This window comes from Tamandua tetradactyla, chromosome 10 (assembly GCF_023851605.1).
Source record: "Tamandua tetradactyla isolate mTamTet1 chromosome 10, mTamTet1.pri, whole genome shotgun sequence".
Classification (NCBI taxonomy): Eukaryota; Metazoa; Chordata; class Mammalia; order Pilosa; family Myrmecophagidae; genus Tamandua; species Tamandua tetradactyla.
In genome coordinates this window covers 93,963,264-93,977,737 of record NC_135336.1, presented here as the reverse complement: position 1 = coordinate 93,977,737, position 14,474 = coordinate 93,963,264, and the positions used below count along the sequence as shown (strand labels likewise).

At 35.8% G+C, this 14,474-nt stretch overlaps 1 protein-coding gene across 7 annotated transcripts in view; it reads left to right on the top strand.

Annotated features, from left to right (window-relative positions):
• Positions 1 to 14,474, top strand: part of CRYZL1 (crystallin zeta like 1) — a 64,567-nt gene that overhangs the window by 47,839 nt on the left and 2,254 nt on the right. For 5 of the 7 annotated variants that reach the window (XM_077118891.1, XM_077118893.1, XM_077118890.1 and 2 more), the window contains 3 exons: positions 7,282 to 7,415; positions 8,432 to 8,543; positions 11,379 to 11,477. In XM_077118891.1, coding sequence (XP_076975006.1) covers positions 7,282 to 7,415; positions 8,432 to 8,543; positions 11,379 to 11,477 — 345 coding nt within the window. Of the gene's footprint in view, positions 1 to 7,281; positions 7,416 to 8,431; positions 8,544 to 11,378; positions 11,478 to 12,371; positions 12,494 to 13,319; positions 13,426 to 14,474 lie in introns of all 7 variants that reach the window. The other 2 variants (XM_077118892.1, XM_077118889.1) reach the window with 1 other exon arrangement.

Below are 14,474 nucleotides of genomic sequence, written 5' to 3'. Positions count from 1 at the left end.
GATTTTATTTATTTGCATCCTTTTTTTTTTTCAGTCAGCCTAGTCAGGGTCCATCAGTTTTATTGATTTTCTCAAAGAACCAACTTCTGGTTTTGTTGATCTTCTCTGTTGTTTTTATATTCTCAGTTTCACTTATTTCTGCTCTAATCTTTGTTATTTCTTTCCTTCAGTTTGCTTAGGGGTTAGTTTGCTGTTCTTTCTCTAGCTCTTCCAGGTGAACAGTTAATTTTTTTATTTTTGCTCTTTTTTTTTTTTAACATATGCATTTAGGGCAATAAATTTCTCTCAGCACCTCCTTTGCTGCATCCCATAGGTTCTGATATGTTGTGATTACATTTTCATTTGCCTCAAGATTTTTACTGATTTCTCTTGTAATTCCTTCCTTGCCCCACAGGTTGTTAAAGAATGTGTTGTTTAGCCTCCATATGTTTGTGACTTTTCCAGTCCTCTACTTGTTAATTGATTTCCAACTTCATTCTGTTATGTTCCAAGAAAGTGTTTTGTATAATCTCATTCTTTTTAAGTTTATTGAGGCTTGCTTTATGATGCAGTATATGGTCCGTCCTTGAGAGTGATCCATGAGCATTTGAGAAAAATGTGTATCCTGCTGTTGTGGGGTGTGATGTTTGTAATTGTCTGTTAAGTTTAGCTCACTTAACATATTATTCAAAATCTTTTGTTTCCTTTTGATTCTTTGTCTAGATGTTCTATCCATTGATGAGAGTGGGTATATTGAACTCGCCAACTATTATTGTAGAGGTGTCTGTTTCTCTCTTCAGTGTCGTCAGTGTTGCCTCATGTATTTGGGGGCACTCCGGCTTGGTGCATAAATATTTATGATTGTTATGTCCTCTTGGTGAATTGTTCCTTTTATTAATACATAGTATTATTCTTTGTCTCTTCTAATTGTTTTCCATTTGGAGTCTGATTTGTCAGATATTAGTATAGCTACCCCCTCTTTTTTGGTTATTTTTTGCATGAAATATCTTTTTCCAGCCTTTCACTTTCAATTGGTTTTTGTCCTTGGGTCTAAAGTGAGTTTCTTGTAGACAGCATATAGATGAGTCCTGGTTTTTTTTCCCATTCTTCCAGTCTCTGTCTTTTGATTAGAGAGTTTAATCTATTAACGTTTAATGTTATTAATGTAAAGGCAGTAATTTTGTCTACCATTTTATCTTTTGAATTTTATATGTCATATCTTATTATTTTCCTCTTTTCATCCTTACCGATAGTCTTCATTCCTACACTCTTTTCCATCTATATCTTTCCTGTCTTTTCCTATCTGCTTGTATGCTCCTGTAGTATTTCTTGTAGAGCCAGTTTTAAACCCACACTGTCTGATTTTTGCCTGAAAATATTTTGAACTGCCCCTCATTTTTTTTCAACTTTTTTTTTTTTCATGGGCAGGCCCCGGGAATCGAACCCAGGTCCTCTGGCATCGCAGGCAAGCATTCCTGCCTACTGAGCCACAGTGGCCTGCCCTGCCCCTCATTTTGAAGGACAGTTTTGCTATGTATAGAATTCTTGGTTTGCGCTTTTTCTCTTTCAGAATCTTAAATATATCACACCACTGCCTTCTTGCCTTCGTGATTTCTGCAGAGAAATCTGCACCTTAGTCTTACCAAGTTTCCTTCATATATGATGGATTGCTTTTCACTTTCTGCTTTCAGGAATCTCTCTTTATCTTTGACATTTGACAACCTAATTGATATTAGATGTCTTGTAAATAGGTCTATTTAGAGCATTAAAAAATTCCATTTAGAGTAGCAACCAAAAGAATAAAATATTTAGGAATAAATTTAACCAAGGACACAGAAGACTATTACATAAAAAAAAACAAAACATAAAAATACAGGAAATTGCTAAATCATGGAAGACCTAAATGAATGGAAGAGCATATCATTTTCAATGATAGGAAGACTGAATATAGTTAAGATGGCACTTATACCAAATTGTTTTATAAATTCTGTGCAATACCAATTAAATTCCCAACAACTTACTTTGCAGAAATAGAAAAACCAATAACCAGATTTATTTATTAGGATAGGGTGCCCCAAATAGCTAAAAATATCTTGACAAAGAAAAACTAAGTCGGAAGTCTCATACTACCTGAAAGTAAAAGCATGTTACAAAGCTGCAATGGTTAAAACATCATGGTACTAACATAAAGATAAACATACAGACTAATGGAATTGAATTGAGTGTTCAGAAATAGACCCTTTCATCTATGGACTTTTTTGATAAGGCAGTCAAGCCAACCCACTTAGGACAGAGCAGCCTCTTCAATAAATGGTGTTAGAAAAAGTAGACATCCATATACAAAAGAAGGAAAGAGGACCCATATCTCACACCATATCCAAAAGTTAACTCAAAATGGATCAAGGATGTAAGCATTAGAACTGAGACTGTTAAATTTTTAGAAGAAAATGTAGGGAAAGATCTTATAAATCTTGTATAGGTCATTTCCTAGACTGTATACCCAAAATGCAAGCAGTGAATAAAGAAATAGATAAACAGCAAATGGGAACTGCTTCAAATTAAACACTTTTCTGCTTGAAAGAATTTTGTCAGGAAAGGGAAAAAGGCAGCCTATGCAATGAGAGACAATATTTGGAAACCATGTATCAGATAAGGATTTAATATCCAGAATATACAAAGAGATTCTACAACTCAACAACAAAAAGACAAACACTCCAATTAACAAATGGGCAAAAGTCATGGATTGATACTTTTTAGAAGAGGAAATGTAAATGGCTAAAAGGCATATGAAAATATGTTCTACTATACTGGCTATTAGGAAAATGCAAATCAAAACCGCAATGAGATTTTATCTCACACCCGCTAGAATGGCCATTATTAAAAAAGAAAGAAAGAAAAGTACTGGACAGGATGTGGAAAAAGAGGCACACTTTTTTTGTAGAATGTAGAATGGCACAACTGTTCTGGAAGGCAGTTTGGTGGTTCTTCAGGAAGCTAAGCAGAGAATTGCCGTATTATCCAGCAATCCAGTCACTAGGTATATATTCAGAGGAACTGAAGGCAAAGAAACAGACAGACATTTGCACACCGATGTTTATAGCAGCATTATGGTTGTGACGAGATGGATCCTACTCAGATGTCCCATGTTTTGGTTTGCTAAATGCTGCCAGAAGGCAGTGTACCAGAAATGGATTGGCTTTTAAAAGGGGAATTTATTAAATTACACATTTATAGTTTTAAGGCCATAAAAATGTCCAAAGTAAGGCATCCAGAGAGAGATACCTTGACTCAAGAAAAGCCCATTTCTGTCACATGGAAAGGCATGTGACTGGCAACTGCTGGTTCTTGTTCCCCTTCTTCCCGGTTCTTTTGCTTCTAGCTTCTGATGCCAGTGGCTTCCTCTCTAAGCATCGTGGGCCTTCAGTTACATCCTCCAGGCCTCAACTCTGGGTTCTAGCTTTCTTAGCATCTTGTGAGAAGGCATATGGTGACATCTGCTAGGCTCAGCATCTCCAAACATCTGCGTCTAGTCATCTACTCTCTCTATTGGCATTCCAAACATCTCCAAATATGTGCATCTGTGTAAGCTATGATGCAATTGTGTGTTCTCCAAAATGTCTCCCCTTTTAAAGGAGTCCCATAGACTAATCAGGACCCACTTTAAATGGGTGAAGTCACGTCTCCATTTAATCAGAAGGCCACGCCCACAATTGGGCATGTCACATCTCCGTGGATTAATCTAATCAAAAGGTCACACCCACAGTTGAGTGGGTCAGTCTCCATGGAAACAATCTAATCAAAGATTGAATCAGGATTGAAGGACATGGCTTTTCTGGGAGTACACAACACTTTCAAACTGGCACATCCATCAACAGATGAGTGGCTGAAGAAGCTATGGTATATAAATAAGATGGACTGTTATACAACTTTAAGACAGAATAAAGTTATGAAGCATGTAACAACATGGATGAACCTTGAGGACTTTATGTTGAATGAAATTAGCCAGAAACAAAAGGACAAATACTGTATGGTCTCACTAACATGAACTAACATTGAGTGAATTTCAAGAGTTTAATTTAAGGACATAGGTTATCAGGTAGAAAAGGTTAGAGAGTGGGCATTTGGCACTGAAGGAGTTCAGAATGTTCAGCAGGACTGATTGTAAAGATCCAGTAATAAATTCCACGATACTGTCTGATGGTGGCACAATAATGTAAGTGCACTGAACAAAGATGAGTGTTCATACGGTTGAGGGAGAGGCTGGGGGGCATATATGACATCAGAAGGAAAGATAGAAAATAAGGACTGGGACAGTATAACTTAGTGATGCCTGGGGTGGACAATGATGGTAATTAATTGGACAAATATAAGTATTTTTTTGCATGAGGGAGAACAAATGAATGTCAGCAAAGCAAGGTGATGGAAATGGGGTGGTATACAAGAAAAATACAGTCGGTACAAACTAGGGTCTATAGTTAACAGTAACATTGTGATATGCTTCCATTGAATGTAACAGAGGCAATATGCCAAAACTAAATGTCAAAAAGCAGGAGACATGGGGGAAGGGTATAGGATTTTTTTCCAGAAGAAAAGATGTCCTCATATAGATTATGGTGAAAGCATGGCTGTATGATTGTACCAGAACCATTGATTTTTTTTATTTAGGTTGGATTGTATGATGTGTGAATAAAACTGTTTAAAAATTAACAGAGAGGGCAGGCAATGGTGGTACAGTGGCAGAGTTCTTGCTTGCCATGCCTGAGACCCAGGTTCGATTCCTGGCGCCTGCCCATGCTAAAAAAAAAAAAAAGAAGAACAGTGAAATATAGGTACTGGAAAAAATGTGGAGAAAGAGGTGTTTCTGTTCACTGTTGGCAGGAAAACTGAGAGGTTAAGTCCATCTGGAGGGCAGTGTAGTAATTCCACAGGAGGCTAAGGGTGGGGTTGCCATATGTTTCTGCAACCCTGTTGCTAGGTATATACCTGAAGGAACTGAGAGTGGGTACATGAATGAACATTTGTATACTGGTGATTATGGCAGCAGTGTTCCCAATTCGCAGTGGATGGAGGTAGCCTAAGGGTACAACTACTGAAGAATGGAAGGGGGAATTATGGTGTATGTATACAGTGTACTATTGAGTGGCTGTAAGAAGGAATGAAGTTGTGAGGCATGCAGCTAGGTGAATGAACTTTGAGGACAGCATGTTGAATGAAATGGCAGAAACAAAAAGACAAATATTATCATGTCTCACTCATATGGACTAACTGTAATACACAAACTCTGAGAATTGAAGTCGAGAGCACGAGTTATCAGGTTAGGGCCTATTGTAAAGGCTCTTAAATTGTAGGCCCTTATAGCAGTCACATCTGTTTCAGAGTTGTAACTGTTATTTCTAAATTCTGAGATTCTGAGCTGTTTGTATATAAACTCATTTCTCCCAGAAACTTCAGGTATTTATGTGACATCCGAGACTCATAGAGTTAGAGCTCTGAAGCTATGAAAGTCAGCATTACCCCATAGAGCAACCGTTTAAAAAGTTGAAGCTTATCTGGATAGGACTAAAGTAAATCAGAATACAGAGTAAAAATGATATGGTCTATATTTTAAAACTTCAGCTTCTGTGTGAAATCAAAGGAAGAGCTGTTTACTTGGTGCAAAATATGTATTTTGAATAACACATTATCTTACTTAACTTGTACTGTCAGTTTATTCAAATACCATAATTACATGGACTCTTGAATAGGAGTGATATCTTGTTGCTTTGTACACGTTAGTGTGATGCCCCAAGACATCCCAGAGTTATTTGGATAGAGAATAAAAAAGTATTTGCAAAGTCCCCTTAGGGGATTGGGGAGAAAGGAGGAATATTAAACTTCTCCATCTGGGGAATTCTTGATATTCCTCATATAATTATGTCTAAGAGTCACCTCCAGAGAACCACTTTTATTGCTCAGATGTGGTCTCTCTCTTGTCAATTTGGCAGGTGAACTCACTGTCTTCTTCATTACATGGGACATGACTCCCAGGGATGTAAAATCTCCCTCACAACGTGGGACATCGACTCCTGGTGATGAGACAAGGCCTGGCACCATGGGATTAAGAAAGCCTTCTTGACCAGAAAGGGGAAGGGGAAAAGGAGACAAAAAAAAAAAGTTTCAGTGGCTGAAAGATTTCATATAGAGGTTATCATGGAGGTTATTTTTATACATTATATAGATGTCCCTTTTTAGTTATGGTGTATTAGAAGAGCTAGATGGAAATACCTGAAACTGTTGAGCTGTATTCCAGTAGCCCTGATTCTTGAAGATGATTGTATAATATATAGCTTTTATAGTGTGACCATCTGATTGTAAAAACTGGTGACTGATGCTGCTTTTATCCAGGTTATGGACAGATGAGTAGAAAAGATAAGTACAAGAATAAATAAATAATAGGGGGAATATTAGGTAAAAAATAATTGTGTAGGTTGCAATTTTAGTGGTCAATGAGAGGGAGGGCTAAGAGGTATGGGATGTATGGATTTTCTTTTTATTTCTTTTTCCGGAGTGATGCAGTTTTAAAATGATCATGGGGTGAATATACAACTTTGTGATGATATTGGGAGCCGTTGATTGTATACTTTGATGGACTATATGGTCTGTCGAGATATCTCAATAAGAATATTTATAAAAAAAAAAAAAAAGAGTGGACAGCCAACAAGGGTGTCTTCACATAATGAAGCACCATAAAATAATAAAAATGAAAGAACTATACTATATGCACCATAAAAGATGCATCTTAAAGCCATAATGTTCAACAAAAGAAGTAAGATAGAAAAGAACGCATATGCTGTAACTTCATTTAGAAACAAGCAAAAATAAATTATTTTGTTTACAAATGCACTCAAATGATTAACTTATAAAGGCAAATAAGAAATTAGGATAGAATGGTGTTGATCTTGGACCAAGAGGGGGCTTCCGGAGCAATGGCTGTGCTCTCTTTCTTGACCACCTTAGTGCTTAACTTGAATATTTGCTTTATATTTTCTCATTCAGCTGTACTGTATATCTCATGTACTTTCTGCATTTTATTTCACTATAAAAAGCTTTAAAAATAGCACACACACACAGACTTCTATGTTCAGAATGGATGGTACATGGGAAAGAATGGAAACAAGGGGGGCGTAATCTAGGTGAGAGGTAACAGGAATGAGGGCTTGGACTGGATAGTGGTGGTAGTGGTGATGGAAAAAACTCAACAGATCCAGGAGGACAGACTAACAGACTTGCTAATGCATTCTTTCCTCTTGTTCTCTGTGATAGTTCATAAACCAGAAAAGGTTACATGGACAGAAGCAGCTGGAACCATTCGGGATGGAGTACGAGCCTATACAGCTCTGCATTACCTTTCTCACCTCTCTCCTGGAAAATCAGTGCTGATAATGGATGGAGCAAGTGTAGGTATTAACAGTTTTGTTTAGAAATGGATCAAAATAGAGTAAGCTCAGGCAGTTAAAATTTGCTACCATTTGGTAAAACAATTCCTTGCAAATAGCTATTCACTGATTTCTTTACCAACTCCCATTTTATTGTAATATTCACCTTTTATCAATAGGAGATAAAATATTTAATGCTGTTCATTTCTTATTTGAATCTGGTGGTACATTAAAAAGTAGACAAGCCATTTTTATTCATGCCCATTACACAAAGCTTGAAATTGCCCATGGAACTTGCCAGCCATACTCCAGAACTCCTTGCAATTTGTGCCATATCTCCCAACTTAAACCTAATGCTAACAAAGTGTTGCATTTTATAGATGAATCTCACAAATCAAAAGGTACCAACTTATTTTACCTATATCATAAAAAAATACTTCAAAACACTACAAGGAAATGCATAAAAATATAATCTATAAATGTTAAAAACTTGTGATGAATTTATAGTTTTATTTTCAAAACTGGCTGTTGATAAGGATGCTTTTCCCCATGTTTGTCTTTGAAAAAAAAGCAGGACTGTCTTCAGCCTGATGTCTAACATCAGGATAATAGTGTTTCTATGAATTTAACTTGTAGGTCAGAGAAAGGATGGGACTTTTGAAGTGCTTTAATCCTCAAATATAGATAGCTGGACTTCCATATATGTTATAATGCTTAGAATATCATGGTTGTAAGACCCTTAAGATCCATTTTTCTTTTTCCAAGGCCATATTTCTGTATGTGGTCCTTCCTCCTTGAAAATATGTATTGTGGTCAGATTGGGTGAGAGGATGTGATGTATATAGCTTTTCTACCACCATTTCTTAAGAAGGAAATCAGTCAAATGTTTCCCCTGCTAAACATGTCTGAATTTTTTTCCCTTTTTTATATTCGATTTAATTTTAAAATATACTAGAGTATTAAACAATCTATAAAATAATTAGATATAGCCCCTGCCCTTACCTGTAAACCCATCATGTATGTTTTTTCCCACACAGGCATTTGGTACAATAGCCATTCAGTTAGCACACCATAGAGGAGCCAAAGTGATTTCAACAGCATGCAGCCTTGAAGACAAGCAATACCTTGAAAGATTTAGGCCATCTATAGGTGGGTAATGTTATGCAACACAGATTTTTAAACTTGAAATCTTGACGAGAAATCGCCTTAAAATTGCACTTACAGTACAAAATCTCAAAATGAAAGTCATTTTTAAAATGTTATCAGTATCTGTGCTGAGTCCAAGTTTATTTGTGATAGTTTTAAAGTAGGCTTTTTAAACCTACATTTTTCATTATTTTTCTTCTTTGTGTCATTGTTATCAACTTACCATAGTTTGAATTAGGTGAACTTTGATAAAATTTAGATATAGCTGTTTCCTCTTTGATTTTAGTCAATCAGTCGATTTGTTTTTACGTCACCTGGTATGTTTCTCAATCTCTTTTACCCCAGTGGTATACTTTAGTGGTATACTTCTAAAGTTGCCTATTGTCTGTGATATACTACTGAGAAGGGAGATATTTTAGTCTTCCAAAGCTGCCAGAATGCAACACACCAGAGATGGATTGGCCTTTTTTTTTTTTTAATTTTTATTAATAAAACCAATCAACATACAATATGAACATTCTTTTTTATCACATAGTTGTATATTCATCATCATGACCATTTCTTAGAACATTTGCATCATTTTAGAAAAGGAAATAAGAAGAAAATTCATACATACCATACCCCTTACCCCTCCCTTCATTGATCAGTAGCATTTCAATCTACTAAATTTATTTTAACATTTGTTCCCCCTATTATTTATTATTTTTAATCCATATGTTTTACTCATCTGTCCATAAGGTAGATACAAGAAGCATCAGACACAAGGTTTTCACAATCATACAATCACACTGTGAAAGCTTTATCATTATACAGTCATCTTCAAGAAACATGGCTACTGGAACACAGCTCTGCGTTTTCAGGCAGTTCCCTCCAGCCTCTCTGTTATGCCTTAACTAAAAAGTTGATATCTATTTAATGTGTAAGAATAACGTCCAGGATAACCTTTGGAATCTCTCAGCCATTGACACTTTATTTTGTCTCATTTCTCTCTTCCCCCTTTCAGACGAGAGTTTTCTCAGTGATGCATTGGCTTTTAATAAAAGGGGATTTATTTAGTTAAAAACATGTAGTTCTTCAGAGGAAAGGCAGCTTTCATTTGAGGTTCTTTCTTATACAGGAAGGCACAGGTCGATCTCTGCTGGCCTTCTCTCCAGGCTTCTGGGTTCCAACAACTTTCCCTGGGGAGATTCTTTTCTGCATCTCCGAAGGCCTGGGCTGAGCTGCAAGTGCTGAAATGACATATGCTGAGCTGCTTGGGCTGTGCTGCATTGAGCTCTCATTTAAGCATCCAACCAGTTAAATCAAACATCATTTCATTGCAGCAGGCACGCTCCCTAGCCTGCTGCAGATGTAATCAGCGATAGATGAGCTTCACATGCCATTGACTCATGTCCACAGCAATAGAACTAAGCACCTTCACCTGGCCAAGTTAACACCTGAACCTAACTACCACAGGAGGTGACCCACTAACACAGAAACAAAGGTCAGATAGGTTTTGATGAACAAAACATGGTGCAGACTGAGGAGCTCTTAAAAATAATTGGTACTGTCTAAACAACAACAGATATAGAAAGGAGAAAGAAACAGAGATTGAGAAAAATGAAAAAGGAGAAGAGAAAGATAGAAATGGAAAAACTAACTGATGAAGAAGAAAGAGGATGAGCAGAGTGTAAGTAAAGGGCAGGCAGGAGGGAAAGAACCCTATGTAGCAGACCAAGAAACAACATCTCAGAATTTAGCAGCTTTTCTGAGGATGTACAGCTAGAATAAGGACCTGAATGGAATTTGAACCCTGACCTGATATTAAAGTCAATATTATTTCCATTGGTACATTATCCTTCTGAGAGGATAACTAGGACATTGAAGAAAGTAAGGCAGAGGCTGGAGATAGGAGAAGAATAAGAAAAAAGATTTGAAAGTAGAATGGAGAAAAAGAATATAATATGGTATTGTTGAATTGGGGGCGAGAAGTTTCTTATTGGCCTTTCTCCCCTTTCTAAGTTGCTTCAGTCCCCTTTCCCTTGTATCCTTCTCCACTGCCTCCAGCCTTTGGAATCTTAGATTACTGTTAGGCTACACCGCTATTCTGAGCAACTCTTAGAGGAGTTATCTTCAACAAGAAGGTGTTGAGACACAAAAATAAAACATAAACATATGTTTCCCATTTGCCAGTTCACATTGTGAGAATTTTTCTTTAGTTCTCTCATTCGATTGTTCTAATTAGTATAATACTTTAAAGCAGTGAGTTAACATTAGTTTCATTTTTATCACCTCTGCCAAAAATACCCATGTTCTTTTCCCTTACCCTCAGGAATTTTATTCATTTTGGGAAACCAGTGGGTGATTGGGAGGGATTTCCATAACTGAGAAAAGATAAGGAGCATCTAGTACATGAGTACCACATTGCACAAATATATTTTTGTACCTTTTAGTTCTAAACTCTGTTAAATATGAATATGCTTGAGAAATTACTTAAGCTTTCAGTTCACATCAGACTGTATATATGTGTGGGTTATAGAATTTTTTGGTTTTGGCAATAGGTGCAAAAGCTGCAGAGAACCTAGAACTCAGTAGGTGTCCTTTATGTCAGCAGACCAGCCTTGGAACATTTTGCCCACAAAATGCTCATATTTTTGTTACATTGACTATACCAGTTCCTTCATTTTCGGTGATCCTTACCAATATTTGGTTATACCAGAAAAAGTTTTATTTGGGCTGATTTCTTCTCCATTAAAGCATTAATTGTTTGAAGCACTTAACTCATGTTTTTCTTCCCTCATTTGTTTATATTGATCACATAGAGAATAGTACAATTGCCTGATTTCCTGTCTTTTACAGCCCGAGTGATTGATGTTTCTAATGGGAAGGTTCCCATTGCTGAAAGCTGTTTAGAAGAAACAGGTGGCCTAGGGGTTGATATTGTCCTAGATGCTGGAGGTTGGTATCTTCCTAATTCAGTAGACGGTGTAATTATTTTAGTTTGATGAAATTCATAAATTAAAGGCAGGAAATAATTATTAACACATTTATTAAATTGAATGATCAGTTATCTTATTTTTTCACTAGAAACTTTATTTAAATGATTCAGCCATTTCTGCTGCTACCTATTGGATGGTAGACTTCTACGTCTCTATTTGGAAAATGTACAGAATTTTGTCCAGTTTTCACCTTTCTTGAACTTTTTTAGTTTAACCAATATCCATTTAACAACTAATCTGTTTCCACTAAGGTAGTGCCATCACACAGAAAAGATAAGTTTCCAAGCTGCGAAGTGCTATTTGTAGTTTGTTAGAGTTCCTCTTCTATTATGGGACTCACAGATGAATTCAGTTATGAACACCATATGTATTTATTTTTAGCCTCTAGTTGTAAAATTTGAAATTAACTCAGAAAAACTTTTCAGTGTAAGTGAATATACACTTCATTGACCTGTCCCTATTTTAAATGAACATTTCAGTAATTATGTCAAAGTATGACTATCTTGAGTTTCTGAGGCCTTTACTTGAAAGTCACCTTTTCCCAATGTATTAAACTCCCAAAGGTATGATTTAAATTATCAGCTTTAGTTAGGTATTATTTTATCTTGCCTGGTTTTCAAGTGAAAACAGGCTTTTTCTTTAGCTGTTTCTCTAATAATTAAATCTAAAGTAAATTTTGTAATCAGTTTTCAGTGTAAAAAGTATAAAGTATCTGAACATGCTGTGTGTTGCCTTTTGTAAGAAAACTCCTCCACATATTCCAAAGTAAAGAGAACTTGTTTGGAATAAATTTTTGTGCAGATTATTATGTCATATTTGTTCTCTTTTTTTTTTTTTTACTGCCCCTTATAAGTGAGATTGTATAGTAAAGATGATGAACCAGCTATAAAATCACAACTGCTGCCACATAAGCATGACGTCATCACACTTCTTGGTGTTGGTGGCCACTGGGTAACAGCAGAAGAAAGCCTTCAGGTATTATCAGAAACCATGACTGTTCCTCTTATGTCAAAGAGATGAAACTGACAACGAATAATGCCTAAGTCTTTTGAGGTGAAATTAACAAAAATTCTGAATCATACTACATTTTTGAAAGAAGTGTATATGGCTTTTTTACTTTAAGCTACAAGCTAGCCAACAATATATTGAAATATTGTCTAGTAGAGGAATTCCTTCAACTGGAATGAATTTTAATTAAAATTTCATTTAACACTTTGTAAGTAGTGAATTCTGAATGTTTTAACTGTATTTGAAATAGGATTTTTTTCTTAGTAACAGACATTGCCGACATACACTGACTAAGTAAAAACTATCTAAATAGAGTTACCACAATTTTCTGATTATTCACATTAGAACTGGCTATATATTTACATATAGAAATTATCCCCAAGAGTTATATTTGTTAGCAGAATTCTAGTTAAATTTTTATATCTTTGCACATATACAACAATAATTCTCATATACCAATCTTCATCGATTCTCCAACATCCACATAGAGGTCAGTAGTAGCAAGAGATCTGTTCCCTCCCTCTCACTCTCACACACAGACCCTACTACCACCTTATCATCAAGATTCAAGATTGGCCCTGTATCTTCTCTGTAAATATCACCTTGGCATTTCATCATTAGATGGAGGAATAGAAATTATAGTTAAAATAATGTTGTTTAAAGTCTGTGTGCTGATGATTTGTGATTTGGGCATTATTTAATTTGTGTAGAAGGTTTTCTGGCTCAAGATGCCAATCATTCTTCTGCTGTTAAACTCACAGTGTTTAACTAGTCTTTGTGCCTTCTATCCAAGTTGGATCCTCCAGATAGCCATTGCCTTTTCCTCAAGGGAGCCACGGTGTCTTTCCTTAACGACGAAGTTTGGAATTTGTCAAATGTACAACAGGGGAAATATCTTTATATCCTTTTTTGAAACTTGAGTTTCTAGTTCAGAATTTATTCCATTGCATTCCTTTGGGTAGTAGCAGTGGTAGTAGTAATAATAATAATTAACTTTCAGTGAGTATGCCAAACAGTGTTCCCAGTGCTTTTCAGGTATGAATTCATTGAAACATTAAAACAACCCTGCATGGTAAGTACTATTATCCTTATTTCACTGGTGAAGAAACTGAAACCGGGAGAGGTTAATACCCAAGGACATGGCTAGCAAGTGGCAGAACAAAACCAAAATGAGGCAGGCTGGCTTCCTTCTGATAAACCATGAAATACATGCAAGATTTTCTTTTGTTTGTACCCTGACATTATGGAAATTACTACATCACTTTGACAGGCTCCACACGCATTCCTATGATTGTACCATTGCACAAAACATTTTTTAAAATGTATGAATTTTTGGGGCATTTTTACACGTATCAATGTTAGGAAGTCTTCATCAGATGAGGAGGGGTTTGATTTTTTAAAACAGAAGTCATTCAGAGACAGATCTGGTGAATGAAGCCAAATGAGAAGTTTTGTTCTAAGAATATGAAAGCAATTCCAAATGGAAAGTCCACAACTAATTAGAGCAGGGTCCATTTAAGAATAAACATTTTATTTCTAAGATGACTATTTTAAAAGTAGGTACACTTGGTAAAAGCTTTAATTTGTTGGATAAAAACGTTCTCATTACTTAATAAAATATATGTGCACATGAAGGAAGAGACATGGATGGCCTTACACTTATGTCCACTAAATAGCATAGTTTCCTTTCGCTTTATGTAGTTATATATGTGTGATACATATAAAAGACCCAATAAAAGGGACCAGCCCCATCTAGGAGCTATGACATATTTAATTCAAAGCTTTAAAACTAGTAATGTCTAATCAGTGTAGTGCATGTGTTGAGTTTTAGAACAGATTTCAAAACCAGATGATTCCCCTTAATATAAAGTATTTCTGATTAAAATACGTATTTTTAAATTTTTTGTTAATTCACTAAAAATTTTTTTAATCAGTTTCATTTTTAAAC